Source organism: Gasterosteus aculeatus, chromosome X, assembly GCF_964276395.1.
Source record: "Gasterosteus aculeatus chromosome X, fGasAcu3.hap1.1, whole genome shotgun sequence".
Lineage (NCBI taxonomy): Eukaryota > Metazoa > Chordata > Actinopteri > Perciformes > Gasterosteidae > Gasterosteus > Gasterosteus aculeatus.
Window position 1 is genome coordinate 13,092,054 of NC_135698.1, and position 22,340 is coordinate 13,114,393.

Sequence of the window (22,340 nt, forward strand, 5' to 3'; positions counted from 1 at the left end):
CCCCCTCTCCCCCACAGATACATTGATAACTTCATTGAAACACAAAACATTTGAAAAAGCACATTTTACAATGTCAGATAAAGATTTATTTAACCTTTCAACAAACAAAGCATTGATCCGTTACATTACTACTACATGAGAAAATACATTTTCAAATAATTTCATAGAAGTTGAAGGTTTTTCATTAATTGTGGCGCACTTGTTTGGTTTGTGTCAGATTTAAAAAAATAACATACAGCAATATATTAAGAATGTATTTGTAATCACATTATCAGGGGAGTTTTAGCTCATTAAATTAGATCATCATATGCAACGTCCAGGCCACGCATGAATGGGAGACATACATACACACAATTTCAACTGGTCACAGTAGGAAAAGCACTTGTGCAGATTGGATTTCAGGGAATTGCTGCAGGCTGACACACAGTCACTCGCAGGAACACTTTGATACAACAGAGCCATTCATTGTGTTCTTGGTAACGTGTAGTTTTCCGACAATGACTACTGCTATTCCTGGAAATCTCAACTTTTTCTTCTTCTGGAAGAACTTTTGTCTGAGAAGCAGCTTGTTCATCACTTGAATCACTGAGGTGAAGCTTTGAGCAACCTCTTCTCACAGAGCAAAGAAGTGTAAAAAAGCTACTATAGTAGTTACTAAAGTGCTGGTGTTGGAAAAGACAGGATTGCACAGGGGTTTAGCTTAGACTCCTAAATTATGAAGAATAACCAATACTGCTAGGTAGCCCGTTATTAAACTTTGAGTCTCCAGTTAGTATGGCGTGATTGCACCCTTGTTGTCATGGTTTTAGTGTTAACTTGGGCTCCAAGAGTGTTACAATCCCAATAACTGAGGACATCAAACCACAGAATCCCACCACCCCCGGATTGGATTTATATATACCCAACCTGTCCAGGGGAATGAAGAGGTCACATGCATTTTTCAGCACGTCCAAGGCAACAGCGGGATGCGATTTCAGGCTCTCCAACAGCAGAAAGAGAAACGCATCCAGCTGAGGAACGACGGCTTCAGCCACTTCACAACTCTCGCTGAGATGCGCCTCCATCTTCTGTCTGAACTGCTTATCTCTCGCCCTCTGTGCCATTAGCTGGAGGACCACGTAAACATCTCTGCTCAGACTCATGACCAGCGAGAGGAAGTAGCAGCGGGAGGAATTTAGGCTCCAGCGTTCCTTGTCGATATTGCGGATTAGACCCACGCTTCTGGCCCAAACTACATTGTCGAGGAGAAAGTAGAGGGCGCGGCTGGCGTTGGCCGCGGTGAGGCTCAGGCACAGCGCTCTGTCAGGCAGCCGCATGCTTCGCTTGGCGGCCGCAATGGAGTTTACGGTGTTCCCCAACCTCAACACTGATGGAGGAGGAGGAAAGAGGGATGTCAACATTTCACAGCGGCGGTCTGCTAAGGAGAGCAGTTATGCTACAGTACCAGTCAAAGGTTTACACACTTTGTCATTCAACTTTTTAATGGTGTTTCATATTCTATTCTAACATTCTATTTAAATTGTAAGTTCAACATTGCACTGTGTAACTTGTCTTGTTGTCCATTGTTCTAGTGTCAGCTGTAATAGCTAAAGATACGAAAAGGTAGGAAGAGCTGGTTTATGTTTTAAATTCATTTCTAAACTGAGATTACATCTTCAGGGAGCCATGAAAGAAAAATGGATTACTTGAACGCTGCTTCTATGACAAACAAAACTCGAGATCCATCATTTGATAAATTAGGGATTGAAAGATAGCTGCAGCATGTGGGTGTTTGCTGCTGAAAATAAATAATCACAATAAAATGAATAATAGAAACTATTTGGTAAAGAAAGAGCACGCTCCCCCTTTTGTCTTTCTACATATCTTTACCTTGTACAGATGTAGTCTGTACTTCAAATAAAATCAGATCAATCCTAGAATTCTTTCAAAAAAAAAGTGATTTAAAGTTTTTATGTTGTTTTAAATGTTTTAAAGTTACTATTTAACAGAAAATGTATTTTTTAGGACTTGTGGTAATGTTTTTTGTCGGCGCCACACATAGAGCTGTATGCTAGACCTGTAGAGGCTTCACTGGAGGAGTCGGCGTCACCTTTGATATTTGTTGTACTTCTAAGTGACACGAAATGCAGCGTGCTTTATCGCTTATCTCTCTCCGTTTTCAAATGTTGACACCTGCTTCAGAAAATTAACCCGCCATTCAAACTCATCACAGACACTCAACTAAAACCTCAGTTTAAAACTGGATCAAAATGTCAAATACCCCATTACAATACGGTCTATTTTGGGGCTGGACAAAATGAAAAACAACACAGATTCAACCATAGAATGTCAAAGTTCAAAAGGTTTCAGTGAGGGTTGTAAAGTAAACCAATCTCTGCGCTGTCAAGGCCAGTTCAAGTGTAATCAGTTACAGCCACAGTCCGTAACTGTCACTCAACCAGTGTCGCTCTCAGCTCGCACGAGAAAATCCTACAGACTCCAACACAGCCACAAACTGCAGTGTGTGGTATGTGGTGGGAGACCATGACTGACGTACATAGATGCCAAAAAGAGGACTGAATCAACTGTACTTTAACAGAGGCTGATTAAATGTGACCCTGAGCAGACTTTTCTGAACGTCTTCCAGGAGATTGTTCATGTGCTGCATATAGAGAATGAAGGTATCGTGGTAGCTACAAAAAATTAAACATTAATCGTATGTATACATGTTTTCAACTTTACACTGGCTCAAATTCGCTGTAGACGTGTCTTCTTTTAAACAGCATGCAGGCAGTTTAGGGTTTACAGTACAATCATCATTCTGATGGCTTCTTATGCTCTGGCACATTTCCCTGGAAACATGTTATCAGACTTTAACCTGTTCTTCATTTCCGTGACACCCAGAGCAATGAATTACGTGATTGTCAAACATTTTGAAATGATTAAGTAAGAAGTTTCTTTACCACCCGGCTAGAACTAGCTTTTGAGTGAGGAAACTAATACTGTATTTCTTTTGAAAAAAGGTGACAGTTAGAAACGTTTTGTGGAGCAGATGAATGTATCAATACAGTAGATGCATCCGAGCTTGACAAAAAGCTGGAGAAAGTCAAACAAATGATTACGGTTTAAGTTACCCAACCACGGTTTTGTTTTAGGGACCTCATAAGACCACCTCGGGGTCTTGATTTAGAAATAAATCCCCCCCCCCCAACCGAACGTGCTTTAGGCACCAGGTGAACCCTCCGTCTCACCTTACAGCCACAGGTAACCTCAAACTCACATTTACGTCCTGCGCTCATGCTGCTTTCCAGACTTTTAAGTTTCGCCACAAGGTCCTTCCTTTCCAAATGGTTTCGTAGTATGTATGTAGACAGTGCACATGCATACTGAGCTGCCCTGTAACAAAGAAATACAGACAAAAGAGTGTAAGAAGACGCAGAAAGTTGACGTTCAATGAAATGCTGTTTGCACTCTGGCCACTTGTGTCAAAGGTCCTGTAAGTAAACACAAGACGAGGTGGACAGTTTAGGAGCAGGTTAAAGACTCGCCTGAATATTCGGTCCTTTCCTTGGCTTTGGTTCGTGAATCGTACCACCGCGTCCATGGTTGAATCCAACAAGGACAGCTTGTTCTAGTCAGTTAATAGTCGCACCCTCGTTCAGAGACCTTACCCGCAGGCACATCGCTTTGCTAGCGTGCTAATGTCGGTTAACGTTAGTTGTGTTCACTTTTGTCACTTTTAATGTCGGTGATGGTGGTTTACCTCAATTAGCTGATTGAAACTCACCCAGATCATCTGAATTGTGGAACTTTTTGCACGTTCACACTCAGATAATTTCCTAGTATGTTTGGGGAACCGAAGGGCGCTGACCTTGTTTCACTACGGACGGCTTTGCAAACGGACCAGAAGCCTAACGGGTTTTACTCACGGACCGGCGCGTTACCGTCGGTTACTGTGGACATTTTACTGAATAGTAATCGCACTTTTGAAAAAAAAATGCAGCCTTTTAAGTAAGAAGAAATATTTTAAAATCAGGCCAAAGAAATGTGCAGTCATGCACGTCGGTGTTTTAAACGACAGGGGGCGATGTGGCAGCAGATATTTGGTCAGATGCAATAAACTGTAAAAGTGCCTAATTTGCTCTTTTTGCAACTTTTTCATTTTACGTCATCATTTAAGATGTTAGAATACAGAATAATATATAGCATGGCCTCGCTTCGTTTATTTTTTACAATGTAACTAAAGTTTCAGACAAATCATCAGTGTTCTGTATTGTACAATACTTTTTAATAAAAAAAAAAAGTGACGGTAAAGATAAATTCAGATTTTTGAGTTTGAATTCCACCCCAATTTACATGGCCCTTGTACTTTTTATACTAAAGACAAATTACGGTATGTAACACAGATGAGTCCCGGGGGAGATCTATATAATGTTAGTATTGATGTGTGAACAGATTTTGTGACAGTTCCCATGCATTGAATGGATGATTTTAGGCTACTGTTAACTGTAGACTCACAGATGTACGTATTCAGTTTGGATCATATGTTTACAATGTAATTTTCAGCGGTGTCTCCAGTGTCCCTCCTTTTTCATTATGGTAGGGTCAAGAAACCTTTCAATCAAACATGGCATGGCAGACATGGTTGGAGGTGAATGTCAAACATGCTGTTCTTGTGCAAGCTGACCTTCATTGCACAACAAAAAATCCAATCAAAATCGAGGCTTTAAATTCTGAAAATAAATATTTTGATTATTTTCGCCAGTACTCGAGGAATTTCTGTGGGGAGAGAGATGTCTCCTTCAATAACTGCTGTAAAGACGAGTATAGGAGTAACGAAGAGTATAAGATGATACTTAAATTGCAAATCAACAACCAGTTATAGCTAATAGCTCTTTACTGGTAGACATTTTGCATAACTTGAATGACGAGTCATTATCTGAAATTTACCCATCAAGTAGTCAAATGACGGGATACAAATATACAGTGGTAGTCACAAACAGAATGATCGCTTTAAGGAAGATGTTATCCTAAAAATACAATCTGGTCCCACATTAGCGCGTGGGATTTGAGCTTTTGTTATGTTAATAAGCCGGCTGATGGGAGGACACGTGAACGGTTCTGTGAAGGTTCTGTGAAGGTTCTGTGAAGGCTTAGTGGGGCGTTCATGACTTCCGTTTCTATTCAATTTTGACTTGATGGCATCATCAAGTCAAAATTGATGCAAGTAATGCATACTGTATTTAAGTTCTTTCCAACGTCCAAAGGTTTAGTAGTACACTCAATGAACGATGAGTGTTGATATGGACTGAAAAGACAAGTTAATTTAGCAACAGGTTCTCAGGAGACTTTGTAGATATTAAGTAGAGAGATTATGAAAAATAAATAAGAAATATATTTTAAAATGTCCCGACAAACTTGAGAAACATTTTTCTTGGAGGCACAGTGAATCAGACATGAAATACTTAATCCGTAAGAAAAAAATATTCCTGTCAAGGACACAGGAACTGAAGAACTGTTTTGTATTATTGATGACTGTAGACAGAGTCAGCATGTGAAGAAGGCCTCTCTCAGTAAGGGAAAATATCTAAGCTTGTGGGGAGTGTTGTTGCTCTGGTCACTTTTTCTCTTCCGCACCTGAACTCTCGGGTGTCAATCAATGAGCTTGTATATAATTAAAATTGCGAATGTTATTGTTGTTATTTCAAACAATAAGATGAAGGCTGCCTCTTGTAGAAAAATACCTCCATGGAGAAATGCCACTCTGATATGTATAGAAAAAAAAGACGGGTGCTGGTAGAAAAATAGCTAGGTTCACTATGAGGCATTGCACTTAATGGTGAATAATGGTGAATTATCTGTCACTGAAGGTTGAATCTTACATATTGTCTATAGCTTAATAACACATCCGATGACATGTAGAGTTTACCAAGGCTCCGTGTTGGTTCCTCTTCTGCTTAATTTCAAATTATGCAGATGACAAACATTTTCATAGCCATGTTTTTACAGCTTCCTGACTGTCAAATAATGTTTTTCAAAATACTACTGTTGGTTTAAAAATCACTAAATGGTTTAGGGCCAAAACACATTTCTAACCTTCTTCTGATGAACCATCCAGACCTCACAATATTTCTCTGACAAACTCCACTATCACCTATTAAATCAACCACCCTTCATATCATTTAAATCAACATCTTTCTCTTTGCTGCTGCCTTTTATGTTATAATTTCTGTCACAACCAGGACAGGACCACCTGGTCCCCCCCAGCTTCCTCCTGATTACCACTCGTTCACCTCACCTGTCAAGTCCACCCAGCTGCCTTCTGACAACTCATCTTCTCAACAATACATCTAACTTGGCTTCCCATCCCCTCGTTGGCGAATCATTGTTGCAACTGCAGCGGTAGTTGTTGGTGTGCGGCCGCTCACTTGTGTGTTTCCTATCTTCATTTGGCTTGTCTTCCTGTGCCTCAATTATACCATCCGGTCCTCAAGCCTTCCCACCTTGACAGCGCAATCCATTACCTGACACACACACACACACACACACACACACACACACACACACACACACACACACACACACACACACACACACACACACACACACACACACACAGCATCACCACCTATTATCCCCTTTCAACCCTTTATTTGACCCTGTTTGTGTCTGACTTTGGTCTTCAACCACAACCCGGGTATTTGTATTTGCATGTCTTTTTATAATGCCTTTCTTTATCTGTTGAATTGTCTTGATGCTGAAATGTTCTATATAAAGAAACTCACCTTTCCTTTAGTTCACAATAACAGTGGTGTGGTAACTATCTTTAAAATACTTTAGATTTAGATATGTAGCAGCTGGTTTTGACAGTATTACATGGACACACCGTCCCAAAGATATTAGCATATGTCCACATGTAATTCCAAGTTCAATGTTTAGGGTATATCTGAACAGAAGTTATTCAATGTGCAATAGCAAAAGAAGGAATAGATGTGGACGGATGTGAAACAATCATTAAACCAGAAATAGAGAGACACACACACACACACACACACACACACACACACTGTATGTATTGGCGTGTAATGCAGACTTAAGGGCCAAAGGGGGGGAAAGGTTGTGAGAACGTGTCAGTGATGGGAGCAGATCTGATGTGGCGTGGGAGCGTCCTCCATAGCAAGGAGGTTCGACATCAAACACTCAATTTCCCACAAGCTGCCGTCTCAACCGTGGAAGGACTAAGAGCTTGTTTTCAAGTACCTAAGGGGGGGACGAGTAGGAGTTAAGAAATTTGAGAAGGATGAAGCCCAGACAACCAACATAAAGTTGATTCCAAGGAAATAATTCTGTGAAGGTGAGAGCAAACAGATATAATGGTTAAGAAAAGACAGACAGACAGACAGAGAGACAGACAGAGATGTCAGTGACAGTGTTCCTCATTGTGGTGGAAACGAGTGGATAATGTCCTTGTGAGTAATCAAAAGTATCGTAAGCTCGTTCAAGTGTTTATTACAAACTCACATACAGAAAAATCATGAAGAATACACAAATCGTAAAACATGAGCCACAGACAGGAGTTCATGACTCAACTCAGCTGAAGAGGGACAGAAGGTTCCTTTTCCCTTAGAGGAGCAGGAAGGTCTGACAAAGCGTCTTAGTGTAAAGCTTTAATACACTATTACACAGGAAATTGAGCAGGATAACACATGTTAAAAGAATGCACACATCAACCACACATCTGTGTGACAGTAGACACACAGAAGGAACAACTGGATCGATCAGGAACACGTGGGTTCCCGCTGTAAAAACACGTCACAGAGTTCCTGAGAGACTCGCAGTGTGCATGGGATCGATTTTCCCCCAACGCTCTTTACGTGCACGCTGAAGTGATGAAGAGTGTGACAACACATATCCCGCGCATTTGTTTTTCAATAAGCTGAAGCCACAGCTGCAGATATCTCTTGATGAATAATCACATTGACGTCCTCAATGGAAGCTGTGCGAGGCCGTTTGTTAATCACTTCACCTCCATACTGAGGCATCTTGTATGCTCAGGCCCTTTCATCAACTCGTCAGCTTCCACCATCCCCAGTCTCTGGACTTCCCGGGTGATTTTGTCTTGCCGCTGGGCACCAAAATCGCCCTGCAGAGTACGAGCGCCAAAGAACCTGACATGATTTTATCATAGCATGTCATCTGCTCATAATACACATTCATCTTTTCTTCATCCGACTTATCCATCCAGACTGAAATGCCACAAAAGACTCTATACGTTCAGAAAGAAACGTCAGTAAACGCACAGATGTCTGAGAGGAATCGACTTCAGTTCATGCTTGTTTGCGCTTGTTTAAATGATGAGGTCCTGAATGAGGTAGAATGAATGATTAACAAAAAATGCCTCTCTTCGCATTTGAGTTCTGCCCTCAGGAGCAGTCATAAGGTCGTTCTTTGAGATGTATCTTCTGTAAGCAGAGGCTCACATGTTATCTTTAAACATAAACGATTGTGTCTTTTTATATATCAAACACGTAAGCTTCCAAAACATTGCAAAGACCAGTGGCTTTTGTGTCTTCTATTAATATTCACAATATTTCCCTAAACCTCAAGTCTTTATTTTGTTCTGTCGTACACATAGCAACTCATTATGTGTCAATCTTTATGTCATCACACTCATCAATTACTGGGATAAACCTGTTTGTCATTATGTGTCCTAAAGCGAAGAGGCAATCAAAAAAGAGGAACGACAATGGTTTGTCGTGACAATTTCCACTCAATAAATGCTGCCTTTCATTTTTGCAAACAACATAATAATGTCAACAGCTAACTTAAATGATGATGTTATCGATTGGATGGTGTTCAATTATCTTTTTATCATTTTTACTCAACAATATCTTCTCATGAAAAGGAAAAATGTTAAGATGAGATAAGCTGTAAATGAATACAAACATGGAACACTTCAATTCTAGTACAAACTGCGCATTGTATATTAAATCTACTTAAAAGATATATTTCTCATCACTGCTTCTTTTTTCTTTACTTATTCACAAACGATTGATTTGCCTGTTGATTCTGCATTAAAGACGTTTTTATGACATTATTTTTTCAGAAATAGCACAAGCAGACATTTTCAGGCAGAGCAAAACATTCGTATAAAATGTTTGACCCTCAGTAAGAGGATATCTTTGTTGCCACGACTCACTTATTACAGCGTTATCAGAACCAAGGTTAACACAGACGTCCTCACTGGTTTAAGGGACGCGTGAGTAGGATTGACTCATGAATACAAATAGGTTGACAATCCAGAGAAGATGTGGTATTTGGTATTGATTGCACATAGGAAGAGTATAGCTCAAATTCAGGAAATAATTAATCTAAGGTATACTAGTATGTAATAAAAAAACATAATATTGTGTGATAATAGTTGATGAAAAGACGAAAAATCTATTTGTCAAAACTGTTACGGACCTGCCGGCTCCTCCTCCTCGTTTTGTCTATTTGCATCTCCCCTACAGGTGAGCGGAGCACAGGTGTGACGGGTTTCCTATGATTCCTTCCAGGAACACCTGGGATGGCTTTATGTATCCTGAGGGGTTTAAAAGCTGGAGAGACCTGGTGGAAGGAGGGCTGCCGCTTCTCCTTCTCTCCCGCACCGTTTTGCTGATTTTGTTTCCTTTTACATGACTTTTCATATACCCTGATTTCATTCGCTTTCAGTTCTCCTGACTAACACTTATACTGACTTTATTTACTTTACGTTGCTCATTCGCTGTCCTTAATAAACGGTATTTTCTTTCAATCAACTCATCCGCGTGGTCTTCCCTCTCTGTTGCATGGCCAGGCACAGGCAGAACGTAACAAAACAAACACGCTGAAGCAAGTGTTTTAAAGACCGTACCATATTTATCTAATATATTCAGATTGTGTGCCTTCCCGACCAACTTCGCTTCAGCTACTGACTCAATGGAAACAGTCTCAAATAAGCCTTGAGGGATTGTGATCTTTGCCAAATAAACCCTCAAAAGAAACAACAGTTTTTGTTTTATTCATTGGGGTTTATTGTGCCTCCGGAATGGCTCCAACATAGTGACAATCAAGTGTTTCGTGGCTTTCTGGTTATCATCAATTGCGTTGATTGTAAATTAATCTTTAGGCAAGCAGCTCTGACGAGAGACAATTCCATAGTTTTGGGAGAAGAATGTGGAGGCCACAAACTAAACTAAGACACTGAGAACAAAGGTCCTTGAGAATTTCGGTAGAAAACGGCGGAGAGTAACAGAGACAGAAGATAATATCTCCCCATGGACACGTTGCTTTGTGTTACAAAGATACTGAAGAGTTAACTGGGCTACAATTTAATCATTTAATCGGTGACTCATTCACATTAACACTGAATCACAAAAGACCTTAAACGTGTCGTGACTGATGAGGGTACGATCATCGCTTCACAGCTAATCACTAGAGATCAGACCGGAGTTGTAAGGCCCAATACCTTGCCTGGTTTAAAAAATGGGCAATGGAGAAACATGGAGAATGATTTGGTCCTCAATCCAACACGGTGAGCATACAAAGAGAAAACCACAAGTACAAACATTCATGAAAACACATATGATTGTCAAATTCTGCACCAGAAATTGGACTGCTGCTTCTACAAACCTGACAGACTGAATATGGAAGTGACACAGAGTTCAGAGCTTGTGAGCTGAAGTGTTTTTATGCATCTTCAGAACAGGAGGTACACATTGATAACGAAAGCTGATTGCGTCTCTACTTGCATTCACTATTCGAATTGACATTGCAGTGCTTTGATTGAGGAGACATTCATTGTGCATTCATTGTCCTTTGTGCAGGTCTGATATTCCTCAACATTTATATACAGTTCGGCACATTTTGCCATCAAGATTTCCCTTGACTGAGCCCGCTCAATGTGACGTCCAGTGAACCTAAAACACTACCATTATTAAAGAGTATGAAGAGTCTTTCAGCGGGACATTTTGCAGGACGTTTGAGCCACATTTTCTACCATAACATTTGAGAACCGAGAAGATGCTTCTGCCGCACTGATCTCGTCCACTTTCCAGGTGAGGCACAGTTCTTCTTGAACAGGAGTAAATAGAGAGAACATGATACATTCCATTTCCAGTATGTACATGCACAAGGACAATGCTTGTATTTATTGTAAAGCCATTAGCTGTGATGTTGGTGGGGATCCATATTGGTCCTGTGAGTCACATAGGAGTATATTATGCGTCATTGTCATCCGTCCTTGCTGCCAAATGAGCTATCCCCCCAATCATCACTAACTATTTCATCTTGGTCTCCCTTATTAATATATCTGTATCCCTCTGTCTCACTTAATGTTTCAAACACCAACAAAAGTCTGTGTTTTTAACATATAGTATTATTTTTCTTTCTCTCTGGAGCTGATATTACAGCTGTAAACTATCTCTCACAGCAACCTGGTATTTAGTCCGGCGTGTTCCTTTCCAACCCTCCCCAATCATGAGTGTTCATTGTTCATTTATTGTGCAAGCAAGAACACAAACAACAGAGTAGAACGGTTTATTGTTCCTAAATGACTCGTTTCTTCTCGTGGTAAATAAAAGAAAGGAAAGAAATAAAAATAATATTTTACATATTGTATAAGTAATTACATCAGTGGTTTTGGGGGGAACATTTTGTCTGCTGTGACAGTAGTGTCTTTGCTTCTCTCTTGCTTTTTCTATGTTTGTAGGTTTTATGTTTTATTTCACTGCTTTATTGTAAGTTTAAGTATTTCCTCCTCACCATATGCCACTACAACAACCATGCAGACATGATATTAATTACCTCCCAGAGTTCCAAATCTAAATCCTTCCATTACTATGTATAATATGGTCTGTGACACATTGATAAGTGAGTGAATAAAGTTCAGTGTGAGCTGACCCGTCACATCTAAAAATATCAACATCCCTTGATTATCTAGTTAAAACGATTCCAGTGGTGTCTGAGATATCTCCTGTGAGACAAAAGGTCAATGTGATACTGATAGGTATGTTATAATTAGGGTAATTCTGCAAACAACAGGGCAGATAGATGAATGAGGAAAATGAAAAAATGCTCAAGTTAAAACATTTATCATCTATGAGTGGACTTTGGTGTATGTATGTATGTATATATATATGTATACATATATATGTATGTATACGTATATATATATATATATATATATATATATATATGTATATATATATATACATATATACATATATATATGTATATGTATTTTTTATTTTTGCAGTAAAACTGAGAGAACTAAATATCACACATGTTTGGCGGGCTGCATGAGGCAAGAGGAAAGAAAGAAACGCTTGACTCTGTTCATCTTGCGCAGAGCTTTTAATTGTGCTGTGGACTTTTCTTGTGACTGGCTGTGTGGCTGCCTCCCTTGAGAACAGTCAGCACCAACATTTGGTTTAATAGTGTCAATAATAATGAGTAATAAGACAACCCTCAACGGTGGTCTTGCAAAGATAAATTACCTCGTAATTCGCTCTACCGTGAAACATCAATTACACTAAAGCATGAATGCCTCATTCATGTCTTTTTTCACAGGTTCACAACTGAGAATAAAAGATATTTCATTTGAGCTGGTTGATTATATGAGCTATTTGTGGGGTTCACTGTGTATGATGCACTTTTTGTATCCAGGTAAATAAGACAAATTTAGGTGAACGTGCGCCATCCTATACTTTTCTTTGTAGTTTAGTCACCCAGCGCTGAGCGCAGATTGCGGAGCGTAATGAAGCACGAGTGGTTCACATCTGTTCTATTGAAATTACGATTTTCAACCAAAAAGCACTTCATTATTCAGATAAGACCCATGTGCTGGAAACTGTTCTGTGTGAAGAAGCATTTACAGTGTTCCACAATATAGTCACACTGTAAATTAACAATGCACGATAAAAACAACACAATATGTCTTGACATGGTTATGTCTTTAAACAAATTATCAACAGCACCACTTGATTGAAACAATGTTGTGATGCTACTAATTAATAAAGACCTTTTTCTGCGAGTGAATTCCAACGAACAGTAAAACCTTTGATAGTCGCAAGGGATGTTGATTCCAACAAAAGGCCCCATTAAAATCCAAACATTGGTTTGAAAGGGAAACCTGTTACAGTATGGCAATTCATTTTAATGAAATAGCTTTTAAAAAGGACAAAATTGACTGATGCTGGAACTATCAATTATTCTACTATCATAAGGGCTCCGTCGTTGGCCTGGTCTCAACTGCTCATTCTCAAGAAAGAAAGGCGTTTTCTGCAGTCAGCTGCAGCACTTTCTGTTTGATGTCAAATTTGGGGGTATTACTTATTACTGTAAAGTGAGAATGAAGGTTTTTGTCAGTGGCAAATATATTTCAGCATGATAACATCACTTTAAGGAGAAACATTTTTTAATTCAGGTTTAAAAACTGAATTTCAAGTTGCATTAATGACATTAACAAACTACGAGGTCCTTTTAATAGCTTTAATACTGTGTGTCACATTATCTTTATTGGCAGATAGAGTTTGGCATCTTTCTGATTAAGCATTTTCCAGCTTGTTGAAATGTACAGGAGCTCCGTGGGAAGCCATTATTATATTCATCATCAGCCAATGCCATTTTAATTCAACGAATAATCACTTTGCAAATATACTGTACATAACACCTCGTCAATAACTGTAAAACAATGTCATACAAACAGACAAATGCTATTGATCTTTTTTTTGCATATCGGAAACAAGCGGAACAGTTAAATGTTTATTTTACAATAACAATACAATCATTTTTTTAAGTTTCAAACCAAAATGTCAAGAATTTCTTTCTTGGTTAAGCAACCTGATTTACAATATTACAAGCTAAAAACACATATACTACATTATTGTTTTTGGACTAATTATTCAGTGAATAAATAATGCGCAACAAGACACATTAAATACATAGAACTGTACACCACAACATCTGCTTAACAGGCTGTCACGGTCAACAGAGGAGGTTTGTTATTAAGCAAAATCACAGCCTTTCCTCTTGCACATACAGAATTACAAATGATAATTTTGCAGTCGATAAGCAAAGACTGGCAAAGGATTGTAATACGAATATAAACATCCATAAAATCCCTCCAGTGTGTGTGTGTGTGTGTGTGTGTGTGTGTGTGTGTGTGTGTGTGTATGTGGCTTTCTAACTGGGAATCACAATTTGTATTCTGAAATCCAATGTTTTCCAGAGTGGTGCACAAACAAATATTTGAAAGGCATGTTCAGTAAATTGATTCAAACTCCAAGAAGTTTTTTTTCTACAACAACTCAACTTTTTTAATGCATTTTAAGAGCAGATCATTTGAAATTCTCTAAACCATCTTGCTCACTGGGAGGATCGGCCTTGAAACACTCTTTGTGCTGTTGTTTTCTTTCCTCTCCTCTGTGTCTGTGTTGTCGACACTTGACGTAAGCTGCTTCCGGGTTGAAAGGTGAGTCATGTGTACAAGACAAGTGTTGTTTTCTACTTCAGGTTGTATGTTTGCTTTCTGACAGCACCTCACAAGACCTTTGTGAAGACGAACAGTGAAAAGACCATAAGTGATGGGGTCCAGACAGGCGTTGAATAGGCCAAAGATAAACAGCATATGTGTGAGTGAATGAGAGACCGTCTCCTCCATTATTTCGGGAAATAACCAATACCACAGGCCTAGCAGGTAGTAAGGTGTCCAGCACACGATGAACGACGTCACGATAACGATGCTCATCTTAAGGGTCCTCATCCGAGCTTTCGGGATGTTGTTGTGGGAGCGGCGGAGATGAACATCTCTTGACTGCACTGGAAGAGAGGAAAACAACATTTTCTGTCACGCACAACTCGTTCAGCAAGCACATTTCGACTGCATATTGGGAATAAAATGTGAAACTTACAGTTACCGCGGGCCATGCGGCTTGATATCTCAATGAGAATCCGCGTGTAGCAGAAGATCATGATGACCAAAGGCAGGAGGAAGAGGCACACAAAGGTGAACATGTTGTAGAGGGTCTCCTGCCAGTGCTGGACAAAGCTGCCATGGGTGGTGCACTGGGTGAAGTTATCTGGGACTGTGATGGTCACATTGTGAAATATAATCATCTGCATTTGAAACAAGAAGGGTTTTGCTCAGTCATGATTCTGAATAAGTCAGACAGACAGAATGGAGGAAACAAGAAGAAGAGGAGAAGAAGCTTGAAACCGCAACCGTCTGGAAGGAGTTTGTGAGTTATTGATCGGTCAGCGGATCTGATGGAACATGATGATTATCGTACTGTATATTTGGAAAATTACATGTGGAACAGGAACTGAACCTCCATAAGCTTCGTAAAAATTAAATAAAGTACACCACATGTGTAAATTCACAGTAAGAACATCCTAATATTTTGTGTATGCTGTATAGTCACATGATGATCCAGCTTGTGTCTGTGAAGGACGGACAGACAGTACATCTGCACACAACTTGACAGCTGATTGTCTCATACCACATTTCCAATTAGTCATTTCCATTATGGAAGCATTTAATCTTCTATCTTGTTGATATTTTTTTCAGCACATTCCATGATGCCCTGATGTCATTATGGACCCGTAATCAGTATGATACAGGAGCAATCAGTAGGGGGGCTTAAGTGTCACATAATTAACCCTTCACATTACATGGCACACGAGATTACATCATAAAAACTGTGATTGTCTGCGAATTATTAAATTCCTCCGTCCTATTATTCAAGCAGGAAGCGCAGGGTCACGATTGTCAAATGAAAAGAACCCAAAGTTACTATTAACTGAATAGTGTGAAAGCTCAGTAGGTGCAGCGGTTGGAATAAGTAGAAGGGCGATACGGATCTTACGTCTGCATGTTCACGCATCCTTGAACCCTACTTGCTCCCGACAGCCAGATCGGCACCTGATCTGCTCCAAACCGACTTGTTCATAATGCAATATGAATGCTGTCTCTTTATCACGTCGTAACTGTCCGTAGTTGAATCAAAGTTAAATATAAAATAAGTCCCTTGATGAAAAGTATGAATGGGAACAAACGTGCTTACGTCAGTAACAAGAACACAATAACACATTTCATTGGACAAAAAAAGACATAAGCGTTCAACATAAAAAAACCTCATTCAACTTGTTGATGATCCCATGAGTCATCTGGGCTGTTGGTTTATGAACACCTCCCATCCTCTCTTAAAGAAAGCAATTGCAATTCATGTGAATAGTTGCAGCAACCTCAGAGGTAAAAAAAGTGCTCACATTAATTTGATGGCCAATTGTGTTCTCGTAACCAAAAACAAGAACTGCCTCCCAGGACAGTGTCTTCATGGAGTTCCTGTGCTTCTTTGTTCAGGAAAACACAAAATGGGAATAAATAAATTGACACACAAAAACACATTATGAGTTGAAGATGCTATATGCACAAAATGTTCATTTATGCGTTCTACCTAAATGTGTCAAATATCTGTCGGTTAGGGTCTACATATCAGTTTGGAAGTTCTTTTTTTCATGAAATGATGTGATATAATTTAAACTGAAGGCAGTCTCCACTGTGATGCAAATCTCTAGGATGTCTAAGACACAAGTAGAATTTTATAAAAACCCTGCAGCCACCCAAAATTGAAAATATCGGAAGTGTTGCTGCTGGCTATTTCTTTTTATCAACACATTTAGTGAAGTCTGTTTGACACCTCCAGAAATCAAGCTTAAGGTGAATGCACTGACTGACAAACTGAGCTTTTCACAGCTGAGCTACTTTCACTTGACAGTAAATGTGTCAAGTATAGTTTGCCTTATGAGTCAAACGCTCCGGTTTTTCCTCCAGCATCCTATGTTACTATGCGGATATTTGGATGTCCACACAGTCGCACACACACACACACACAGTCTAACGCACAACCTAACCCCAGGCTCACGTCTTCCAGAGATAACAAAGAAAGCTCAAAGGCATTGCATCTTTATCCATCTTGGGGGAAGGTATTCAAAAATAATGACTCCTTAAACACCATAACTGGGTGCTTTCCCTGCTGATAAAATATATTTTGCTATATTCACCCTTCAACTGTGGAGCGCTGTAAGTTCATTCTTTTTTCTCGCTTTTTGAATTTCAAGCCGCCTCTCCGACCCTCGGACATGATGTTCAGTCTTTGAAGTTCTCCAGCTTGTCATCTCACAGGTGGGTTCACTGAAGAAGCACTGATTCATCAATGTTCCTTCTTATATTTGAGACACAAGGCCAAACAACGTATAGTTGAGAGGGCTCACATATTCATTTAATGACTTTTATGAATATATGATTAAATATCATCTGGGCAACCCCAGATGAGTTCCTGTCTTATTGGCATTTGGCGTGTGTCATCGCCACCATCTTCATCACGGACCTGTCCAGAATTAACAATTGTAAGGGATTGGGTTGCTAAGGGCTGGTTGCTACCAGTTCTCATTGTGAGCAGTTTCTCCTTATTTCCCATCAGTGAATGTAATGCATACTGATTTTAGACTGGATGGATTCATAACTGCAATGTGTTTTATTTTAGTGCTTAGCTCTCGGTTGCACTTTTATTTTTCCCATTTTGTGAGCAATTCGTATTTTTTTTAAAACTCCACTGACATGTTCTTCAAAAGTCAGTGAAAAGAGTAGAGGACATAATCCCTGTGTCCTGACAAATAATCAACACGGAGTCCCTGTGAGAGCTTCACTTCTTTTGCACCAGTGTGTCAGTCGCACTTGATGAGGTGGAGGAAATACAGGTTTGAGCAGGCACACTTGAAAAGCTATCATGATGCTTTCATGAGAGCCTGTCGGGTCAATGACACCTTCAAAACATGCTACACGGGATTAGACATTCAATTCTATTCAAGCAAGCGTGTGCTTCCTTTGTGGTAGGCAGGCTAAAACCAATTCCGGGACTAGTGTGATGAATTGTGTTGTTCCAACAGGCCTAGGGCCTTCATATGCATATTATGAAGCTCCGCACATCTTATAATTAACAATTACACTTCATTTAATGAGCACAAGGTGTAGAACCTGTCATGGACAAATTAATATCTTAATTGATTGAGCAGGCTGAATTTACATATTTACAAATATGTCAATTATTTTTAATGTTTTTTGCCTTGATTAACTCAATGTACTTAAAATGTTTCCTGCAGACTTTACAAATTATCCAATGAATGTTCACCTCCCTCAGCGAATAAAGAGATGTATTAATTAAAGTTAAACACACTGTGTTCTGTTTTAACAAGGTTTTATGCTGATGGATGTGTGCAACCAGCATGTGACAAGAAGAAGAGTGTGGGTACAGAGGGAAGTATATTGGACACAGCAAACTAAAGGTGTTTTCTCCTACCTGAGGGATGGAGAGGATTACACTCATCGTCCAAGCCACGGTCAACATGACCTTGCTCTTCCTTTTGGCTTCACTGATGCCCAGCGGATTGAGAATGGCCGACTGTCTGTCCAAGCTGATGACCACAGTTACGAAAGCGCACGAGTACATCGCCACCAGCTTCATGAACATCAGCAGCCTGCAGGCGACGTCTCCCGCCAGCCACTGCACCGTGATGTTCCACGCCGCGTCCACGGGCATCACGATGAAAGTCACCAGCAGGTCCGCCACGGTCAGGTTCATGATGAGGATCCTGACGTGGGACTTGCGCTTGCCCCCGTTGCCGGCGGCGTACAGCACGACCAGGTTGCACACGGCGGAAACCGCGCACAGACCGAAGGTGATGATGACTCGGACTTTGGCCGCTGTGGAGAAAGTGGGCAGCTGGAGCGCGTCTCCATCCGCGCTGGTGTTGCAGGCTGAGGCGGCTTCCCGGCAGCTGCCGTTCACCGTCTGATCCGTCAGCTGGTGGAACATAATGAACTAACTGGAGGCACACAAAAAAGGAAGAAAAAAGACAATGATCCCGCGGTTATACGGTCTACTCCATCTGCACAGCTAACTGGAACTTCAACAGTGTAACAGATGAATAAATTATGTATTGGTCCGATTTGGTAGCTGGTGCCGCAAGGTGCAGGTGCTGTTCGTTCGTTCGCTGTTTTACGCACAGTAAAAGAGCATCACGTTAATACTAGTTTAGATCTTCAGAAGCATGCACAGTGATCACCTAAACAGTAACATACATAAACCATAAATAAATGAAGAAGGTAGCCTATCTGAAAAATAGATAACTAAACACGTCAGGTGAGGAAAACAACGATGCCAATACCTGAGCGTTATTTGCTGAACTTCTAACGCTCCTTTTCCTTGGATTTTCTCACGCTCTTGCAGGTAAGCAGGTATTTTCTCCAGAGGGAGAAAATGACAAGGGAGGAAATGTGAATGAAGCCAAATTTGGAGACGGATGCAAATAGCTTACCTTGAATTGGGAGGAATGGAGCTGAGGATGAGAGTGCTGAGGGGGATCAATGCGTTTCTGCTGCAGTCACTGCAGCTGTTGCTGAGCTCCTTCATTCTTCCGTTGACGCACAGTTTGAGTTGGCACCAAATAACAAATGAGGAACATTTGAAGAGTAACTCCTAACGAATCAGGAACGACATGGTAATTGATGAATCATTAATAGTAATAATAATAAAAACTTCCCTATCAACTGAATGATATCCTATAATAATGAATCAATGATTAGTTTATGGGTTACTCATTTAAAAGCGAACTAAGACTTATTCATTTCATAATCGATTATTGTTACCTGCCTTCCAAGTAATATAAAGCAATAGTAACTAATTACTTCATTATCTTTACAATCAGTATAAAGTATCAGATCGTAATCATAAAGATTCCAAATAATTTATTCATCATTTTCTGTCCACACTGTTAGGGATTTAAGCCAGAAGTGCACCCCTAGTCATGGAAGTTTTAGTATGTGTAATAATGTTTAGTGCTAGAATTGTAGTTTGTGATGTTAGATATTAGTTATTACATTAACATGTTAGATGAAGTGAATGCAATTTGAATCAAACACAATAGATAGTCATTTAAATCATATAAACACTGTACACATTAACATTCTGTCACAATGTGATGTTAAAACCTGGGGACGGATGCTAATTGCCGTCCTTTATGGATTTCTCCCAATTGTATTCCCAAAGAGGGTTTTTTGGGAGTTTTTTCTCCTGTCAGGTAGTAAATGAACAACTTAATGTAAGGCAGCCAACTGAGGCAAATGTCTTGAGAATTGGACCACATGAACTGTCTTAGATCTTATGATGAAGAGTGATGAACGGTGATCATTTATGATGTGTTGTAATTAAAGTGTACTAGTTAGAAGATGAAGACTTAAACTAGGCATGCTATGTTATATTCACTCATTGAGGCATAAAGCCAAATGTATCTACATTGAATGTATTAGAATGTGAGGGACAGATAGTACAGAGAGGTTTCAGGTTACAGCTGCAGCTTCACACCTCGATGTGAAGGGGACGATCCAGGAGGTGACACTTTGAAGGAGAAGCCAATGACATTCAATTCAATTCAATTCAAAGAAGACACACCTCAAGAGTTTTCAAATGACCAAAGCGGGCAAAGGACTGTTAGAATTTTCCTGCAGCCGCTTTGATAAGTCACTTTAGACTTGCTCAGAGAATTCTCTATTTCGCAAAATATTTTACTGTTCGCTTTGTATTTCACTTTGTAATTGTATTCCTTATAACGTTGTTTAGTTATTAAATACTTTTTGATTTTTGAATTTAAGCAAGCTGACTCTTTTGATTCTTCGTTTCCGGCCGGGACGAGAACAAAGGAGTGAGGCCTCCCTCGAGAGCTTTCCAAACCCTAACAACACATATTCATATTTACATCCAATGATGTATTTAAACATCCTTCCACATCACATTCAATTAAAAACTATTTCAAAGCATTAGCAGATTTAAATGTTGGTTTAGAGTGTTTATTGTTAGCATAAAGGCAAATGCACCTCTAATAAATAAATTATGTCTTCATGTTGTGCTGCAAGCAGATAGCATAGAAATGTAAAATCTAATTGAATTGAACTTTAAAAAATGAAAGCCGTAAATGGGGATGAATCTCATTGTCCAAGACTGTCAAAGCTTCCAAAGCCCCCTAATAATGCATGATTTTGGCCCATTCATCCTTACGGACTCACAGCCTTTAAGTCCAGTGGTTGGCTAGAGGTTGCATGTTCTCCCTGTACCTTTGTGGGGTCTCTCCGGGTACTCCGGCTTCCTCCCACAGTCCAAAGGCTTTCACAGTAGGTGACTCTGAATGTGTCTGTAGTTGTGTAAATGGGTGTCTGACTCTATGTCAGCCCTGTAATTCCAAAGTGTTCCCCATGACTCGCTCGATGCAAGCCGGGATTGACTGCAGTCCCCCTGCGACCTTCCAGGGAGTAACGGCATAGAAGATGACTCACATTAAGAATTAAAGATTATAAAACACATGAAATTAAGGAGACCTTTGCTTATCTATTCACCAGACATTTAATTTAATCTTTTAAACTGTTTTGAAGAAACAATTAAAAAACATGAAATTATCTCTCATGCCCACAATTGTAAACCATATTTTCTTTACGTTGTCATGGTGACGTGATCCGCTGCAGCAAAGTGCTCTCCCATTAATTAAAAATTTTCAAATCCTTGGAGACTCTACCACTCAATAATTTTTCAGGTGACGTCAGAAAGTCCCTCAGGGTTTAGGGTTTAAGGTTTTCAGAGTGCCATTGTTATTGGGCCATTGGGATCCAGCCACTGGGATTGAGCCATTGGGATCCAGCCATTGGGATTCAGCCATTGGGATTGTGCCATTGTATTCTTCTATGATACCCTATAGCATAGCTGCTCCCAGTGAGCAGAACATTGCCAGAAATGCATTTGGCATGCGACTGAAGGGAGCTCAACATCAGACCATTTGTTAGCTCTGCTAACCCTCAGAGGAGAAACTTCTAATAAAAGGTGAACAACCTTCTTGCTTGTACAACACTGGGATAATAAGAAAAACCTTGTTTGTAGGATTAAACCTTGCAAAGGAATATACATTCTGAGTAAAAATAATGCATGTCACATTAAAATACCCACAAACATCCACAAAAGACTAAAGGATTGAAAGCCAGAGAAATCAAGAGCTGAAATATCGGAAATATTTCAGTTTACTTTTGGAAGTTAGCACACATCTCTGTCATCTCTGGTCAGATAATGCTTTTTCACAAAATTAGGAATCAGGAATCAGGACACATTTATTGCCAAAATATGTCATACATACAAGGAATTTGACTTGTTGGTTGGTGCGTGACAGTAACAATAGACAACAAGACAGCAGTGCACAAGTAATAAAATAAAATGAAATGCTAATGCAATGGGTTAGTATAA

The 22,340-nt window shown here is 39.8% G+C and overlaps 2 protein-coding genes across 3 annotated transcripts; both read right to left on the bottom strand.

Moving 5' to 3' along the window:
- Positions 1-63: 63 nt before the first annotated feature.
- Positions 64-4,055, bottom strand: pex11a (peroxisomal biogenesis factor 11 alpha). Its single transcript, XM_040163737.2, has 3 exons — positions 3,528-4,055; positions 3,260-3,375; positions 64-1,366 (listed from the first exon to the last, which is right to left on the bottom strand). The coding sequence occupies exons 1-3, from the start codon at positions 3,581-3,583 to the stop codon at positions 798-800; spliced, it is 741 nt and encodes a 246-aa protein (XP_040019671.2). The 5' UTR covers positions 3,584-4,055; the 3' UTR covers positions 64-797.
- A 9,542-nt stretch (positions 4,056-13,597) lies between these two features.
- gnrhr4 (gonadotropin releasing hormone receptor 4) lies at positions 13,598-19,768 on the bottom strand. Of its 2 annotated transcripts, none has more exons than XM_078082809.1 (4): positions 19,748-19,768; positions 18,360-18,881; positions 14,913-15,117; positions 13,598-14,820 (listed from the first exon to the last, which is right to left on the bottom strand). In XM_078082809.1, exons 2-4 carry the CDS (start codon positions 18,873-18,875, stop codon positions 14,354-14,356), a joined length of 1,188 nt encoding a protein of 395 aa, XP_077938935.1. In that variant the 5' UTR covers positions 18,876-18,881; positions 19,748-19,768; the 3' UTR covers positions 13,598-14,353. The 2 variants fall into 2 exon arrangements, with proteins under 2 accessions (XP_077938935.1, XP_040019891.1); XM_040163957.2 differs by lacking the exon at positions 19,748-19,768 and adding an exon at positions 19,228-19,413 and having other exon boundaries at positions 18,360-18,885.
- Between the last annotated feature and the right edge of the window lie 2,572 nt (positions 19,769-22,340).

Excerpts from the sequence above, each read along its gene's own strand:
- pex11a (XM_040163737.2), bottom strand. The coding sequence starts at position 3,583 with ATGGACGCGGTGGTACGATTCACGAACCAAAGCCAAGGAAAGGACCGA. Across the intron at positions 3,376-3,527 it reads GGAAAGGACCGAATATTCAG|GGCAGCTCAGTATGCATGTG; the intron begins GCGAGTCTTTAA and ends TCTTTGTTACAG. Across the intron at positions 1,367-3,259 it reads CATGAGCGCAGGACGTAAAT|TGTTGAGGTTGGGGAACACC; the intron begins GTGAGTTTGAGG and ends CTCCTCCATCAG.
- gnrhr4 (XM_078082809.1), bottom strand. The coding sequence starts at position 18,875 with ATGTTCCACCAGCTGACGGATCAGACGGTGAACGGCAGCTGCCGGGAA. Across the intron at positions 15,118-18,359 it reads TAATCCTCTCCATCCCTCAG|ATGATTATATTTCACAATGT; the intron begins GTAGGAGAAAAC and ends TTTCAAATGCAG. Across the intron at positions 14,821-14,912 it reads CCGCATGGCCCGCGGTAACT|TGCAGTCAAGAGATGTTCAT; the intron begins GTAAGTTTCACA and ends CCTCTCTTCCAG.